This window comes from Cucurbita maxima, unplaced genomic scaffold (assembly GCF_002738345.1).
Source record: "Cucurbita maxima cultivar Rimu unplaced genomic scaffold, Cmax_1.0 Cma_Scf00014, whole genome shotgun sequence".
NCBI lineage: Eukaryota > Viridiplantae > Streptophyta > Magnoliopsida > Cucurbitales > Cucurbitaceae > Cucurbita > Cucurbita maxima.
Window position 1 is genome coordinate 4,672,771 of NW_019272030.1, and position 17,682 is coordinate 4,690,452.

At 42.0% G+C, this 17,682-nt stretch overlaps 5 protein-coding genes across 7 annotated transcripts; 3 read left to right on the plus strand and 2 right to left on the minus strand.

The window, feature by feature from the left end:
• Positions 1–136: 136 nt before the first annotated feature.
• On the minus strand, positions 137–2,517 carry LOC111488920 (wall-associated receptor kinase-like 20). The gene is made up of 3 exons (XM_023136863.1): positions 1,724–2,517; positions 1,582–1,635; positions 137–1,427 (listed from the first exon to the last, which is right to left on the minus strand). The coding sequence occupies exons 1-3, from the start codon at positions 2,493–2,495 to the stop codon at positions 367–369; spliced, it is 1,887 nt and encodes a 628-aa protein (XP_022992631.1). The 5' UTR covers positions 2,496–2,517; the 3' UTR covers positions 137–366.
• Positions 2,518–4,030: 1,513 nt separating this feature from the next.
• LOC111488919 (probable methyltransferase PMT11) lies at positions 4,031–8,612 on the plus strand. Its single transcript, XM_023136862.1, has 9 exons — positions 4,031–5,163; positions 5,383–5,532; positions 5,623–5,893; positions 6,384–6,494; positions 6,845–7,004; positions 7,118–7,375; positions 7,453–7,575; positions 7,701–7,778; positions 7,951–8,612. Exons 1-9 carry the CDS (start codon positions 4,501–4,503, stop codon positions 8,156–8,158), a joined length of 2,022 nt encoding a protein of 673 aa, XP_022992630.1. The 5' UTR covers positions 4,031–4,500; the 3' UTR covers positions 8,159–8,612.
• An 889-nt stretch (positions 8,613–9,501) lies between these two features.
• Positions 9,502–11,358, minus strand: LOC111489250 (protein phosphatase 2C 3-like). Of its 2 annotated transcripts, none has more exons than XM_023137379.1 (3): positions 10,708–11,358; positions 10,225–10,581; positions 9,502–10,116 (listed from the first exon to the last, which is right to left on the minus strand). In XM_023137379.1, exons 1-3 carry the CDS (start codon positions 11,347–11,349, stop codon positions 9,703–9,705), a joined length of 1,413 nt encoding a protein of 470 aa, XP_022993147.1. In that variant the 5' UTR covers positions 11,350–11,358; the 3' UTR covers positions 9,502–9,702. The 2 variants fall into 2 exon arrangements, with proteins under 2 accessions (XP_022993147.1, XP_022993148.1); XM_023137380.1 differs by having other exon boundaries at positions 10,225–10,574; positions 10,708–10,803.
• A 2,309-nt stretch (positions 11,359–13,667) lies between these two features.
• Positions 13,668–16,014, plus strand: LOC111489798. Of its 2 annotated transcripts, XM_023138177.1 has the most exons (4): positions 13,668–13,941; positions 13,996–14,740; positions 14,975–15,520; positions 15,611–16,014. In XM_023138177.1, the coding sequence occupies exons 1-4, from the start codon at positions 13,928–13,930 to the stop codon at positions 15,710–15,712; spliced, it is 1,407 nt and encodes a 468-aa protein (XP_022993945.1). In that variant the 5' UTR covers positions 13,668–13,927; the 3' UTR covers positions 15,713–16,014. The 2 variants fall into 2 exon arrangements, with proteins under 2 accessions (XP_022993945.1, XP_022993943.1); XM_023138175.1 differs by having other exon boundaries at positions 13,669–14,740.
• A 280-nt stretch (positions 16,015–16,294) lies between these two features.
• LOC111489799 (AT-hook motif nuclear-localized protein 15-like) lies at positions 16,295–17,383 on the plus strand. The gene has a single exon (XM_023138178.1). It carries the CDS (start codon positions 16,435–16,437, stop codon positions 17,236–17,238), a length of 804 nt encoding a protein of 267 aa, XP_022993946.1. The 5' UTR covers positions 16,295–16,434; the 3' UTR covers positions 17,239–17,383.
• Positions 17,384–17,682: the final 299 nt, after the last annotated feature.

Consider the following 17,682-nt stretch of genomic DNA (forward strand, 5'->3'; position numbering starts at 1 on the left):
ATCATTAATATTTTAATTCAAAAATAAGCTAAAACTTTCACTAATTTTATTAATACTCTTACAAAAATTAAAATTTTCAAAAATATTAGTACAGAAATAAAATTATTAATATTACATTATTAACTCTAAAAAATTATGAAAGTAGAAGAAAGAAAATTTGAGACATCTTGTTGAAGGGAGTGGTTTCAAAGATGGCCAGCTCATCGGAAAATTTTAAGGACGAGGCCATAAAAGCTACAAACCGTTGGCCGCATGCAATTGGCTGTGAGGCTCGTACAATCACAGCCGTGCGTTAAAAAAAGAAAAAGGTGTTTATTGAGCGCATTCATTGCCTCATCTTCTGTTTCTGTTCTGTGTTTACTGATTTCAAGGCTTGGCAGTGGCGACGCTTATGATGTACTGAATCTCCTCCACCACTTCTTTCATGGAAGGCCGATTCTGCCTTCTCTCTTCCAAGCATCCCACTGCCAGAAACCCCAAAGCCTTCATCGTGTCAACCTCCATGTCCGTGGCTCCCTTCTTCAGCCTCGGATCGATGGCATCCACCAATTTCTCTTCTTCCACCATCCGCTGCACATATACCGCCAAGTTCACGTCGTCAGGCTCCCGGTTGAAATCGATGGCCTTCTGCGACGTCAACAGCTCCAGCAGAACCACTCCGAAACTGTACACGTCGCTCTTGTCAGTCAACTGGTAGTTCCGGTAGTACTCGGGGTCCAGGTACCCCAGAGTACCCTGCGCGCAAGTTGAGATATGGCTTAAATCAGTTTCCGCCAATCGGGAGAGGCCGAAATCCGAAACTTTGGAGTTTAGCTTATTGTCTAGTAGGATGTTGCTGGATTTCACGTCTCGGTGGTAGATTGGTGGAACTGCTGAGAAATGAAGGTATGCTAGTCCCTCTGCTGTGCTCTGCGCGATCTGGAGCCGCTGCTCCCATGTTAATGCCCTTGTCTCTTTACTACCTTGCAAATGGTCCAGAAGAGTGCCGTTGGGGATATACTCGTACACCAGAATTGGCTGCTCTAATTCAACGCAGCACCCAAGGAGCCACACAAGACTCCGGTGGTTAACTTGGCAGAGGATTCGGACCTCATTCAGGACTTGGTCGGTGCCTTTTGCGTTTCCGAGCTTGGCGCACTTCACAGCTACAGGGGTACCGTCCCCAAGAATGCCTTTGTAGACCTCACCATAGCCGCCGGCACCCAGAAGGCGATCGGCGGAGAAATTGTGGGTGGCCCTCTTGATCTCTTTTCCGGAGAAGATCTTTGCGTTCCTTCCGCCTCCGCCGTTGGAGTTCAGAATTGCTTCACGCTCCTTTGTTAAGCGATCTTGAGCTTCTTGAGCTTCTTTCGCTCTTCTATGTCGTCTATATACTAACATGGCTATTATTGACAATAACACCGCCGCGCCGACGCCGGATACAATGCCTATGCACATAATTTCTAAATATTTACGATCTCTTTTGGATGAACAAATGTATTAATTTTTATTTTTTTAATAATTAATTAAGTATTTTGAAATTTTCTATTTATTAGTTAAATTAATATTTAAGTAATCAATAAATAGATAGATAGAAATTACCGGCTATTAGTGCAGTTCGGGACTTCTTGCAACCGTCAGGATCATGACACGTGTCTGTAAAAACAAGCAAATCAACCACGAATCCTCAATCAAGCTCTAATTTTTTAGTACGGTCAGAAGGGAAGAAAAGTCAAACACTCACTTTGAGAGCAGATTCCAGCAATAGGGTCCCACTGAAACCCTGAATTACAGAGGCAACGTTTCAACCCGGTCCCACTTGGGTCAACACCACAAGCCGCGTTCCCATCACAATCAGCCTGCGTATTACAAATCGGCTCCATCGGCGAAAGCCACTGCAGCTCCAACCCGGGTTCAGGCCATTGCAACAGTCCCAAACTCGGGTTCAAGTTCACAAAGCTCGTGTACGCGCTGCACCCCGACTCCATCACCCGAATCATGTACGAATTCGATGACCCACCCGCCCGAAACGTGCAGCACAGCGGCGCCGCCTCGCACGCCGCCGCTCCTCTCGAGCCGTTGATGTACGAATGGCACAAACTCGTCGACGAGCAGTTCAACGGCGAGCGCAGAAGCGAATCCGTGCAGTTGAAGTATAGGATCGTGTTCCCGCTCGTGACGTTGAAGGGTAAACTGTTGTTCAGTAGGATTCCTCCGTGAGCAATATCCTCTGTCACGCACGTTTCTCGGAGGAAGTTAGATGGGCGGATCACCAGCCGTTGGGCCGATGGGTTGATCGCGATGATCGGGTACGTATTGTTCAGCGTATCGAATTTCAGTGAGCCTGCGTCGCACCGGATCTTGTACGATTGATCCCCACATGTGGGGCTGGTGCTCAGAGGATAGGGAACGCCGGTACCTCCGCAGTCTGGGCATCGGTTGGCGGAGGTTGCGATTTTAGCGGCGGCGAGTAGCACCGCCGCAAAGAGGAGTAGGCGTCTGGAAAAGGATGCCATTGATATGGAAGATGGAGTGGTGGACGCTGGTAGGTTATATAATTCCAATGGGCGGATTAAAATAAATGGAAAATATATTATTATATTTTAAAGTGGGAGAAAAATCAGAGTCAAACTAACCTTGCTGAGCTGTTTTCTTTAAACAAAATTTGTGTCAATTCCACGACAGTTTTTAAAAACGAGCTTCAGTTTCATTTTTTATTTTGGGTTTATAAACTTAATTTTAAAAACTAAAAAAATAATTTATAAATTGTTATAGAAATTAAACCATAAAAGTTATGTTGGATTGGTGCGTTATGTCTTAATTCTAATTTTTTAGAATAAATTTTTATTTGAGTCAAGGTCGATATTGACTCAAAATAAAATAATTAATTTTTATGATTTTCTTTCGTCATCAAGATTATTGAACAAGACAAGAGATTGATATTGGTTGAAAAATAATAAAAATAAAATAATGAGAAAGTCTTCGTTTGGATATTTACGCACTTGGTGAAGCCCGAAATTCCGCGCCCACGGTATTTATTAAACCACCTTATTTCCACCTACCCATCTTCCTTTTTATGCAACATATATATAATTCAATTTTTAAAATATATTTCAGTCCACACCCTTCTCCAACCTATCTCTAGCAAATATTGTTTGCTTCAGACCTATCATGACTTTAAAACAAAAAGATTTGCACGCCCTTATAAAAAAAATGTTTATTTCCTCTCTCCACCGAGATAAATTTAGATATCTTTAATTAGGTTTTTTTTTTTACAGAAGATATGATAAAATATTAGGTAGACTTTCAGCTATTATGTTTTCAATTTTGGTCCCACAGATGTTATGTATGGAAATAATAATAATAGAAACACATGTTGCATGGATGAAAAAAGAAAAAAAAAAGGCCAACAGAAAGTCCAAATCCAGAGGAAGAGTTGTTGGAAAGGCCCAATAACGAAAGGAGCAAGACGCAGACCATTAACAAATTTGAGGAACACCATGAATCGCCACCCAAGTTGTTGATGAGCAAACGCATTGCATGAGAAGTTGCATCAAACAATCCTTGTGAGCAACTCCATGCCTCTCGTGCCGCCCTCTCCCTTCCTCTCCCTCCCTCTCTCTCCCCTTTAAAAACACACCTCCCAGCCGCCATCAAGCCCACACCACATTCAAAAGGAAAATGGAGAACAATGAGAAGAAACAAGGAGGAGACAACTTCTTTCAAATGCCACTTCACTATCCCAGATATTCCAAGATGGACTACGAGAACATGCCTGAATGGAAGCTCGACCGCCTTCTCCTCGAGTACGGTCTCCCAACTCATGGCAACTTGCCCTACAAACGACAATTCGCAATGGGTGCTTTCCTCTGGCACGATTTCCACCCTACCTTTAAATTAGATCCCTCCCTTCTCAATAACAAACTTATGTAGTTTTCATCTTCATCCTGCAATCAAATATGAGATTAACAACTTCCATATATTCTCTCTCTTTTCCTATATTATTAATTACACAAATTTAAAACAAAAATGATCATAATTAAATCCGAAAAGGAGTAACCCATTTTGGAAACGCCATTTGCAAGGCTTCTCAGAAGGAGTAACCCACGGTTATGAGCTCGTGGGTCACCGACGTCGGATATGGAAACTGGAGTAAACGGCATTCCATTTATGGACTCGGTCTTAACACGTGGCATCTTCTCAGGCAGGCGCTACGGAAACTCGGTGCAACTCGGGCTGAAAACCCACACCAATTTCCCTCGCCTTTTCGGACACGATGCCTAATGTTGTAATGTAAAAATGCCATCGTCATATTTTCTTCCTCAAAATCCGTTAACTTCACTCCCATACTCATATTATTGTTTATACGTTGGAGAGTTTAATTCTGCACATTCTCCTCCTCCGATTCCGCCTCCCAATTGCTTCGATTGTAGAGAAAGTGCCGAAGCTCCCGAGAGATAGAGAGAGGGAGCTGGAGAAGTGGAGAAGATCTGAGATCTGGGACTCTGGAATTCAGCCAGAATGAGATCTGATTCGCTTGTGAACGGCGATTCATTTCGAGCTCCTCCATTATTCAAGATCGCTACTCTTGTTTTTGTTTCTGTTACCTTCTTTTACTTTGGGAAGCACTGGTCCGATGGGTACCAGCAGCTTATATTCTTCCAAAGCACCAGTCAAGCTCCTACGGTTTCACTTTCACCCAACTACAACAAGCACTTCAATAGCTCTACTCTGATTCCACAGAATGACACGCAGACGCTTCCTGATAAGACATTGAATCTCGACCCAACTCCATCGCCGTTGCTCGCTCCGAATCCCCCTCCGCCCTCCGATTCGGTGCAGAGATTTGGAATTGTGGATGAGAATGGAACAATGTCGGATCAATTTGAGGTCGGGGATTTGGATCCCGAATACGTGGAGAACAGGGGGAATTCCACGGAGGTTGACAATGGCAAGGGCGGTTCTCGGAGCTTCCGGATTAAGAAGTTTGCCCTCTGCCCTCAGAACATGAGTGAGTATATACCCTGCTTGGACAATGTGGACGCAATTTCAAAGCTCGAGTCAGTGGAGAAAGGGGAAAAGTTCGAGAGGCATTGCCCAGTCGCCGGTGGAGGATTCAATTGCTTGATCCCGCCGCCGAAGGGGTACCAGACACCAATCCCTTGGCCAAGAAGCAGAGACCAGGTATTGCTCGCTTTGTAGTTCCAATTACAGAAATTCAACGATTTAAAACTGCTACAACTAATTAAAAGTTGTTTCTTTTGTGAAAGTATTTTGGAGTTTTCGTAATTTGGGAGTATCATTGGTTTTAGGTCTGGTTTTGGCGCTTTCTTAACTTAAGCGTATCATTGGTCTTAGGTCTGGTTTGGAGTTTTTCTAACATAGGCGTATCATTGGTTTTAGGTCTGGTTCAGCAATGTTCCTCATACTCGTCTGGTTGAGGATAAAGGGGGCCAAAACTGGATTACCAGAGACAAAGATAAGTTTAAATTTCCTGGAGGTGGGACACAGTTTATACATGGTGCAGACGAATATTTGGATCATATTTCTAAGGTAAATAAAACTGTAATTCTCAAAGTTCAGAATGCAAATTAAGTATTTGGTGGCATGGCATCTTATGCTGTTTCTCTTCATGCTAATTAGATGATCCCTGATATTGCATTTGGTCACCATACTCGCGTTGTCTTGGATATTGGATGTGGTGTTGCAAGTTTTGGCGCCTATTTGCTGTCTCGGAATGTCATTACCATGTCCATTGCTCCAAAAGATGTTCACGAGAATCAGATTCAGTTTGCTCTTGAACGTGGTGTACCTGCAATGGTTGCTGCATTTGCTACTCATCGCTTATTGTATCCCAGTCAAGCTTTTGACTTGATACATTGTTCGCGATGCAGAATCAACTGGACCCGTGATGGTAATTCTTTTTCAATCTCATCCATTATTTATCACGCAAATATGAACAGGGTAAAGAGTGAAATTCTCCTTGGTACTCAATTTAAGAAAGGCATTTTTCTTCGCTAGAACAATTCTAGACGTTCATTAGCTGTGCTTGATTTCAGATTCAATGAGCAAATGAAAACTATTGTATGAAGTAAAATTCTTTTTAGGGTACTTTGCACTATAACTCGTTCTCCCTAACACTTTTTCAGAGTGAAACTTCTTACTCTTTCGCCTTGGGCCGTAAATCATTGTTGTCATAAATAAACATCAAGATTGCCTGTTTACTTTGTCGCTCATGAAGACCTTAGTTTATTTCTAATAGGTTTCTTGAAATTAATGTTTCCAATGTGCCAGGCATTGTCTAGCTAAATTATTTGCCTAGTGAAGCTTTTCTCTGTGAAGCATATTTACTTTAGGTTTGTCTCATGTCTGTTGATTTCTAATCTTCAACTTGTCCTATGAAGATGGCATTTTGCTGCTTGAGCTTAACCGAATGCTCAGGGCCGGTGGATACTTTGCGTGGGCAGCACAACCTGTTTATAAGCATGAAGAAGTTTTGGAGGAACAGTGGGAAGGTAACTAAAAGCTCACTTAAGATCTCCTGCCGATGGTGTGTTTTTGCCTTAAAAGTTTGGCCTGCACTCTGGAAGGGCAATTCTCAGTTAGATCTTTGAAATTTTTGCACTTTACAGTTTCTTAGTGACACGAACACTCTTATCTTGCAAGTTCCTTTTGTCCTTCTAGAATAAGTAATACAACCTGTTTGATACAAGATTTGAGATGATAAGAACAAACATCTAAGAGTCCTGTGGCAACTTATATGTTGTATACACCTACTTTTTGTTAGTTCGGGCGAAATTGACTTGATCTTTTCTCTGAACTTTCAAGTGTTGCTTATGTGTGAATTTTTCCTTTTGGTTGTCAGAGATGCTCAATTTGACCACCCGACTATGTTGGGAGTTCGTGAAAAAAGATGGATATATTGCAATTTGGCAGAAGCCATTAAATAATAGTTGTTATCTAAATCGTCAGGCAGAAACTAAACCTCCACTTTGTGACCAAGATGACGACCCAGACAGAGTATGGTATGATTCTTAGAGAATTGTAGTGTGTGTTCTTATATTTTCCTCTCTTTGTAGAGTTAGTTTTTTTCTATGTGATTCTTGTGCATAATCTTTGATTACTTCTTTGGAGACAGGAATGTAGATCTTAAGACATGCATCTCCCGTCTTCCAGAAGATGGTTATGGGGCAACTGTCACTGTTTGGCCTGAACGGTTGTATACACCACCTGGTAGGCTTCAGACAATTCAATACGATGCGTACATTTCCCGAAATGAGCTCTTCAAGGCAGAATCTAAATACTGGAATGAGATAATAGACAGCTATGTTCGTGCATTTCATTGGAAAACGTTCAGACTAAGAAATGTAATGGATATGAGGGCGGGATTTGGAGGGTATGTTTACCAACCACCTGATCTTCCGCTTCTTCATTCTTCCCATGATATATTTGCTTAAGATCTTGTGTTAACAGATTTGCAGCGGCGTTGATTGATCTTAAACTAGATTGCTGGGTGTTGAATGTTGTTCCTGTTAGTGGGCCTAACACCTTGCCTGTTATTTATGATCGGGGGCTTATTGGAGTTATGCACGATTGGTAACATAAGAAACTTTCATAAGTTTATTAGCATCAAGCTTTTGAATGCATGTTTTAAACTACACTGATATAAAAAGATAATGTTGATTACTGAAAACAGAACAAACAATATTGTAACATGTCAGGTGCGAACCATTTGATACATATCCAAGAACCTACGACTTATTGCATGCAGCTGGTTTGTTCTCAGTCGAAAGGAAAAGGTATCCCATATTAATTCGATTTCTCTGTTTGATTTTCTACAGATGTAATTTATTCTTGGTTTACACTCCTTTCCTTCCCCTAATTCATAATAATGTATTCCAATGAGATCAACGGAGTGAATTTGAAAATCATTGTGATGGGTACCAACTGTCAAATTGATGCGTGTTTCAGGTGCAATATATCAACCATAATGCTTGAGATGGATAGAATGCTGAGACCAGGTGGACGAGTGTACATTCGAGACTCCGTTGCAGTCATGGATGAGCTTCAAGGCATTGGGAAGGCCATGGGTTGGCATGTGAATGTGCGGGATACGTCGGAAGGTCCTCATGCAAGTTATAAGATCATGATGGCAGACAAGCTCCTCACAAGAGCATAAAAATGAAGTGAAAATGTTCCAGCCCCTAAATTACTAACCCCCCTATTTAAGGGCAGATTGGCGAAGCAAATAAATGGCAACCATCTGTCTTAAGAAGCAATAAAAAGATGTTTACTGAGAGATCATCTCAAGAGTGAAGACTTCTGGATGCCCCTGGTTTACCAATTCCAACATGTAATCAACCACGTAGGTACTCTCTATTATACCTCCACCATATAGCTGACATTATATTAGCTGATATAGTTCATTCTATTCTGTTATAAATTATTATAACTGGCTTCAAAATGAGAGCCAAATTTGTTGAGTCGATTTTTGTCACCCAATTGTAAACATTTCACCGTTCGTAATTTTGCTAATTAGCGGCAAATAGTTGCTTTGTTGTGTCCACTGATGGATATGCTACGACACTTGCGATTTGCAGACTGCACTTGAATGACTTGGTCGAGCATTATTATCACCCTCGTGTCTTCACATTCCGATCATGTAAATCCAATAGTATTAAAACTTGTTCTTCTGAGTTGAAACTCGAGATACACAGCTTCAAGTTTTATAAAATCTAGGTTTTCTTAATTGTGAATGTAATGCTCTCACTAGTAATGGATTGTTTCCAAAGCTGCTATGCTTTCATATGTTAAGAGTATTAGATTCAGGAATTTGGTTATAGATGAGTGTAGAGTATGATTAGAATATGATAGCAAAGTGGGAATCTTTCTGTAGAAATAGAGACATAACAGGAGACATCACTACTCTATTTATTGCCTGGGTTTGGGTCTCAAGAAAAAGTGGTGGATTTGATTCTTACAAAAAAACATGAACGAAAAAGTAGATTGTGCTGTTTTACCTCATCTCGACTGTGTGTGTATATTATGTGTGTGTCTCTCTTGCACTGCAGTTGCAGAATGGATGCAGATTCGCTGGCGATATGGCGTAATCAATCTGGAGAGGGATAGAGTATAAAAGAAATAGGTCCGAGCATAAGTTCCAAAGACTGTTCGGGAAATTGTCAATGACGTAGAGCACTGACATGTTTGAAATTTTCAACTCTGTCCCTGTCGTTTGGTTCTCCTTTGAGACGAGGTTGAGCAGTATTATATAATACTCCACTCTCTAAAGATTTTTCTAGATTCCGAGCATCATAGATTGAACTAAACCTTCACTTTAAAGTCAAAATATTATGGCTTTATCCTTCTGATTACGCCCTCGTTTTCAGTTAAGGGCAGCTGAAATGGAATCAATTTAACGGATTCTAACCTTTCTTAGTGGGCTCTGTTTTTCTACATTTCATTGGAAAACGTTCATTCAAGATGTTTTGATTGATCAAGTTTGAAAAGAGACTAAATTCATGGCATCTCATCCATTCATTTCTCTTCCTTAAATCACAATCTAAGCTATAAGCTAAGATCAACCACTAATGTCTCTCCATTAATTTATCATCAAAACATACTAAGCTAATTTCTCCAACCTTAAAATTCAAACACGAAATGAAACCAAACAATAAAAAAAGAAACATATTTCTATTTGGGTGTGTTCTTGAGAACGCTAATTTAGAGTTCGGTGACATCTCTTCTCAAATCTATGACCACTACGCTAATGTTATCTGAGCTATGCTTCGCCATGGCCAACTTCGTCAGCACAATGGAGGCGTCGGAGCAAGTTTTGTCACTGCCGCTCAACGATGATGTGGACGCCGGCGGAGCCCGCATGCACGTTCGAACGACGTCGCACGCTGTTTCATTGGAAACGACGTCCCACAGGCCATCGGTGGCCAAGATTAAGAACTCATCCTCCCCGGTCCGATCCACCTCCACCACCTCTGGCTCCGATATCACGTACGGTTTTAGATAACCATCTCCTATGGCTCTTGACATAGCTAAAACTCCCAACACTCTCGCCCCGTCCCAGTAAATCACTCGCCCGCCTCTCGATTCTATACGAGACAATTCGTCCGGTCGATCTGGCTGCAAAACTATCAAAATTTCAGAATTTTATTCAAATCATAAAAATTCAAAAAAAATGGGAAATTCACAAAACACAAACCCAATCCTCAACGAGAGTATTGGACGTACCTTATGATCGGAGGAGAGGGGGAGGACACTAGTTTTACGGCAAAGCACGGCGCGGGAATCGCCGCAGTTGGAGATGATGAGCTGGTGGGGCGTTACGATGGCAACCAGAGCGGTTGATCCAACGGTGTCGTATTGGCGAGGAGTCTGGAGTTTGCATCTGCAACTAACAGTATTTTTATTTTTGTCGTCGTCGTCGTCGTCGTCGTCGTCGTCGTGATGGCAGTACTCCTTGACTTCCTCATCCATACGCCCAAAGCTTCGTTGCATCAATGTCTTCCACTCCATTGATTCTCCTAATTCGCTTTCAATCTCTTCCTTCAATATTTCATGCATTCGATTTTCGCACCTCACTGACACCTAATCAATTATATAATTAATTACACCCAAAAAAAAAAAAAAAAAACCCAAATTAAGGAATTCAATTTTTTTTAGTCAAAATTGATGAAACTGAAAAGGCGGCGGCGGTGGTGTTGTTATTCTTACATGAGAGCAGCCATGGCCGTCGAAGACCCCAAAAAAGTGAAGGGGAATTTGGGGTTGATTTCTGTGAGTAGCAAAGCATGGATGAACCGAAACCGTGTCTTCCATTTCTCTTCTTCTTCCGCAAACAGAGGTGACCCCATATTTAGCCGTCTCCACACCATCAACACTATTATCCACTTTTTTGCACCGCCGGAGGGAATGATGAACACCGCGGCGTTTCCGTCCCTGGTGTGAGGGCGGCGTAGACGGCGACGACGACGACGACGACGACGACGAAGCAGATTCATCGGCAGCGGCATTGTGCTGAAGAAGCTCCTTCGTTCGGCGAGCCGAGTTTCGGGGTCGAGATTTTGGTCGGGGAGAGGGCTCGCCATCTCCAGCAAAGCAAATCTCAGCCATGTTATTGCGGTGAAAAATGGGATTTGAATTAAAATAAAAATATTTACGAAGATGGAAAAAGGTTGAAGAATATATATAGATGTGTATATATGTGTGTGTGTGTGTGAGGCTTAGAGTGGAAACATCGGAATGGAAGAATTTTAAAGAGCAGTGGCCGACGTAGACGCATGATCTGTAAGGCCTAAGATATTCGGCCGAAAGTTTCCCCTCGCCCGCCTGACACCCAGCAACTTCTTTTTTCATTATTTACTCTTTTTTCCCTTCTTTTCTTCTTTATTTCAATTCCATCCATAACCTTTCCCAATTTACATTCTCCAATATAGTTTGTAATGGCTGAACCCACTCTCAAAGATGCTCTTCTCTTTCACTTCCCTCTCAAATTTCAAAGTGTGAACCATCCTAAGGAGTGGTTTGTTTCTATTTTCAACTGATGTGGGATCTCACAATCAGCCTCTCTTGGGGCAACGTCTTTGCGCCATGACATACTTCTAAGTGTTTAATTTTGATACCATTTATAAAAGTCTAAATCCACCGCTAACAGGTATTTGTTCATTTTTGCCCGTTACATATTGTCATCAGTCTTATGATTTTAAAACGCATTTGTTAAGATGCTAGCTACCAAGAAGTGGATTGTGAGATCCAATGGATGGGTTCTAAATTTTAGAAATTAGTGGTGATTTGGGGAAAAAGGCAAAAATTGGGGGCTGAAGTTGCCATTTAAGGAACGGAAATGAGTTTGGAAGAGTAGAAGGGATGAAGGAAAGGGGGGGGGGGGAAGAAATAAGAATTTTGGGGAGGAGAGACAAGTTGAGTAAAAAAAGGTACACGTGGCAGAATGAGGTGTCGACAGCGGAGCTTCCAGTACTGACACGCCTCTGCTCCTCAGCCGACCGCCTCCCCCTCCCCGCCACTTTCTCCCACTGTCTCTCTTCTTTTTTTTTTTCATTTTTTTAATTTCCATTTGCCGTTTTCTTTTAGCAGTTCAATAGAGTTTTGTACGTGGCATCCTTTCGTCATCCCACTCTTACCCTTCTTGGAACTAAACACGCCCCCGTGGTCCCCACTCTGTTTCCTTCTCCACACACGTGGCGCAATCTCCACCCCGAACTAACCAAATCACGCCCGTCCATTATTTCTTCTTCAAACTTTATATATATCGATCAATTCATCAATTCAGGTAGGAGGCTATTTAGTTTTCTAATTATCACATACTAATTAATTTCATTCTTTACTTTAAGATTTATATACACAAACATTTTTAAAATGGTGAGGCTAGTGGCAATATCGACTAGCGATGAATTTAGGGTTTACAAATAGGATCAAAGCTAGGAATCAAGCCGTGTGCCAATTAGGCGCTAGCCCCCAAAGAAGTGAATTGCAAGATTCCACATTCTTACAATGGCGTGGAAATCTCTCTCTAGTAGACACGTTCATTGAACTAAAGCATACAATATCTGGGAACGGTGGACTTGAATTATTACAATTAATTATTTCATCAATACGTTTTTTTGTAAATACATCTCGTTATTATGCAAATCATCTCGACACGGTCGGCCTCACTTGCACATGTGTTAGACGACAAATTTGAAGATGGTAGAGTCAGCAAAATGGAAGAAATTGCACATGAATGTGGTGTTTGTCGCACCAACTTTGCTATCTCAAATCGATTAACAGAGAACTAAACAAGAACTACAAGGAAACAAGAAAAAAAACATAATCATAGTGAAAAGATTAAATTCTATTTCAAATCTTTAGCCTTCTTAAAAATAATTGGGCTTAATAGGAATTTGGGACCAAAGCCCAAACCCATGCGACACGTCAGATCAAAATACAAGTATTAGTGTCTTAAAGAGTGACGTCACCTTTGTTATTCGACACGTGTGTTATGGCAGTTGGCTGTCTCCGATCGCTACGTGGGCTTAGAGGTTAGAAAGTCAACTATAAGAATTGGCGTGGCGTGGACAAATAGATGAAAAGCTTTTAATTTGATTCGATTATAGAGATTAAGAAATTCACAATATATAATATATAATATATATTATACAAATAAAACAATAGAATCAAATACAATGGTTTTACTATAAGATTAAGAAAATCTCATATTAATATGCATTTCAAGGTTGTCACTTATTTTTTTAAAAAATATTTTAGTCTACAATCCTTCCTACTAAAAACTTAAAATGAATATTGATTTTAAATAAAATTAAATAATTGAACAACGTTGGTATTATTAACTATAATTAAAAAATGGTAGTAACACTAAATTTAATCTCTATTCTATAATCTATAAAAATGTACATAAGTTTTAGGTTGAAGGAATTTTTGTGTGGATGATATTAATCTTAAGCCTTGCCAAAGTATTCCATAAGGTCAAATTAAGAATTTAATCTAAACTTCAAGTTAATAAATAAATGCCAACCCACAATAATGACCATTTATTTTTAATAATTAAATCTAAACTTATAACTTTGAGTTTATATTTAATCGTGAATTGAAAAAAAACTTGTAGGATTGGATTATTGGGATTCAATGGCTTTTATATACTCGAAACAGTCCAAACGTAGCAGGGCGGATAACACGAGTTTGTTGGTTTTTAGAGGGCAAACAGGGGAATACCCGCTTGGCACTTCAAAAAAAAGGATGCCATTTCCTTCTCAAACCAGGATTCTCCGCCCGCCCAACACGCCATTTTAAAGGAAAAATGTAACCACGTTGCCGTCCTCTCCTTCCTGTAATTGCTTCATCCATCCATCACATTCAGTTCTTCGCTCTAATTCATTTCCCCTGTTTTCCCCTGTTTTCCTCTGTTTAAAGTTTCAAAATGCAGGCACACAACACGACCACTCACACTACAGGTTCCAGGCCCAATCAGCGTCTACTTAACAATTTCAAACACTCCTTTGCATTTCCCGATAAACTATCCGCCTTTTTGCTTCTACTGCCAAGAGCCGCCGTCCTGCTCTGCCTCCTCGTCTCCTCCACCCTCCTCCTCCGCTCTGTTTTCTCTTCTCCGTCCCACCGCTTCATCCTCCCCGACCACATATCCACTTCCCCCACCAACATATCCCACATCGTATTCGGAATTGGCGCGTCGGTTCAAACGTGGGAAGCGCGCAGCCTCTACACCCATCTCTGGTGGAACCCCAACCGGTATCGAGGGTTCGCTTGGCTCGACAGGGATCCGGGAGAAACCAAAAACCCGGTTCCATATCGGGTGTCGGAGTCGTGTGATGGAGTGGGTTATTCGTGCACGACGGCGGCGGTTCGTATGGCTCGAATTGTGGTGGAGAGTTACAAATTGGGACTGAAAAACGTGAGGTGGTTCGTTATGGGGGATGATGATACCGTGTTTTTCACGGAGAATTTAGTTACGGTGTTAGCGAAATATGATCACAATCAGATGTACTACATTGGTGGGAACTCTGAGAGCATTGAGCAAGACCAGATTCACTCCTACCAGATGGCCTTCGGCGGCGGTGGATTCGCAATCAGTTACCCACTCGCCGCCCAGTTAGTCAACGTCATGGACGGTTGTCTTCAACGCTACAGTTATTTCTACGGTTCCGATCAAAGGGTATGGGCCTGTATTACCGAGCTCGGCGTGCACCTCACAACAGAACGTGGGTTCCACCAGGTAAAAGTCCCTTTTCTGTTACACTCTGTAATTGGTAATACACGTGGCATATTCTGAATGGTTTTAAAACACAAGTACTGCCGTCAATTACTCTTCTGACACGTTTAATGATTGAGGAATAGTTAGGAAATCAACCAGACCAGTTAAGTCGGATTCCGCGTCGGCGGCGGTCTGTCAAATTGAGGGAAATTTGACGTTGATGATGGCATTTGTTTTCTGATCCAATTTGTGCAGTTTGATATTAAAGGTGACCCATATGGGATATTGGCAGCGCATCCATTGGCACCACTTGTATCGCTTCATCACCTTGATCGTTTGGAGCCTTTGTTTCCTAATCAAACAAGGATTGACTCATTGAATTTACTCATGCAAGCATACCGAGTGGACTCATCTCGAATTCTTCAGCAAAGTTTATGCTACGACAGGAGGAGAAAATGGTCTGTCTCCATCGCATGGGGCTACTCTGTTCAGATATATCTTTTCATGGTGGCAGCCACGGACTTGGATATTCCATTTCAGACGTTCAAGACATGGAGGAGCTGGAGCGATGGACCCTTCAACTTCAATACACGTCCTGTGAATTCTGACCCGTGCTGGCGACCGGTTGTTTACTTTTTGAAACAAGTTCAAGAGGTGGGCTCAAGGAGTATCAAAACCAGATACGAAAGGTTCGTGGCTAAGGAAGAGAAAGTATGCGAGACCATTGAATACGGTCGGGTCATGGCGGTGAAAGACGTTACTGTCTCCTCAACGAAGATGGACACTGCACTATGGATGAAGGTCACGATCTCTGTTTCCCTCTGACACATTTATTTAAAACATTCTCATTTGGACATGTGATTAATGTTGTCTATTTGATTGAATGTACAGGCAGCTCAAAGACAGTGTTGTGAGATTATGGATCGGGGAAGGAATGACAATATCGGGATTAGGATTAGGAAATGCAGAAACAGTGAAACAATTACAACATAGACGCTTGATTCTCCCATGAAAATGTCCGTTTAATTTGGACACTGTTAAGAATTATGTTCTGAACTTTAATAGCTAAAATGTAGTAAATATAGATGAGATTGTGAGCTATGGCACATCAAACAATGATGCGGAGGGGAGTAGATTCCAGGGCGGCGTGTGGAGACAGAGCAAGTATGTAGAGCTCCGGCTGCGGCTGCCTAGGGGTCGGCGTTTCTGCATACTCTGCTTACACACAGACACACATGCATAATACTGACAACAAACGCCATGTCTTCCCCAAAACTTACATTCTCAATAAACGCTGCTGTTATCCCATATTCCAAGTTCAGAATTCAAAAATGGGGTTCTCCTGGGGAGTTTATGCATGTATCCCCTGAATCCCAGCCTCTCAATTTGCCTGCCCTCAGTGAGCTTGGAACTTGAACATTAATGTTTTATATGGAAAAAGTCTTGAAAATAGGGACGTTTATTAATCTTTAATGTTTCTACAGAAGCTGTCACTCACTTCAGCTTCGAAACACGGGCCCTTCATCGGGTGGCAAAAAGGCTTCTCTGTTTCCTCTGTTTCCTCTGTTCGGTTGTTGCTGCTGCTCCATCATCTTATTCAATGGCTTCTGTTTCCTCCTCCAATTTCTTTCTAATTTCCTATTAGTTCCCCATTTTAATCAAAACCCACCTCACCATTTTCACATATATACTATATGATCTGAAACATCAGGGATATGGCGAATAGATGGTGGGGTGGAATTGGGAATCTTACAATGATACGGCTTGATTCTTTATCTTCCTTTGATCCTAAAAACCCAGAAGATGAAAACCAAGAAGAACAACAACAACAGCAGCAACAACGTGATGCTAAGAATGAAGATCATCATGGAGTCAAAACCAAGAGGCGGCCGCGAGGGCGACCACCAGGCTCAAAAAACAAGCCAAAGCCACCCATTGTCATCACCAAACACACTCCCAACGCCCTACAAAGCCACGTCTTCGAAATCACTACTGCCACCGACATTGCCCACTCCATTTCCACCTTCGCCCACCGCCGTCACCGTGGAGTCTCCATTCTCAGCGCAACCGGTGTCGTCGCCGACGTCACTCTTCGCCAGCCCGCCGGCGTCATCACGCTCCACGAACGATTCGAGATCTTGTCTCTCTCCGGCGCTTTCCTTCCCGCGCCGTCTCCCCACGGGGCTACCGGCTTGACCGTCTATCTCGCGGGCGGCCATGGCCGGGTCGTCGGTGGGCTGGTCGCCGGCCCCCTCATCGCCGCTGGTACCGTCATAGTGGTTGCAGCTTCATTTACCAACGCTATGTATGAAAGATTACCGATGGAGGATGATGATGAAGAGAATGCGAAGGAGGAGAAGCAGTCGGAAGATCATATTAATGCAAATAATTCAGGGGGAGAAGCATCAGCAGCAGCAGCTTCGTTGCCAGTTTATGATTTGATTCCACAAACTCAAATTTCACAAGATATGTTTTGGGCTCCTCTTCCTCCTCCTCCTCCTCCTCCTCCATCTTATTAAATGGGTATAGGATAATGATAGTTTTTTTGAATGTTCCACTCATGAATTGTCATGTCGTGATTCTCGTAGACAATGTTTGTGCGTTCAAATTCAATTCATGAGTTTAGTTGTGTGTAGTTCATAATCATAGAGGACATTATAAACATCTAGACTCTCATGTAAATGTATGTGCAAATGAATATACTTTTATCCGTATCTGTCTTATGAATACTATCCAATCTATCTTACCCTTCTTACCTTCTTCCTTGCGTTTCTTTCAAACCCATTTCCCTTCATTTTGTCCCCGTGGAATAAAGCATTCTTCGTATGGGTGAAAACTGTGAGGCTGACCGTGATATATAACAGAGACGCTGAGCCGTGTTGTGAGGCCCCACATGGGTTGGAGAATTGTGAGGCCATACGCAACGAAATAAAAGATAAAAGATACAATGGTTGTGTCGGTCG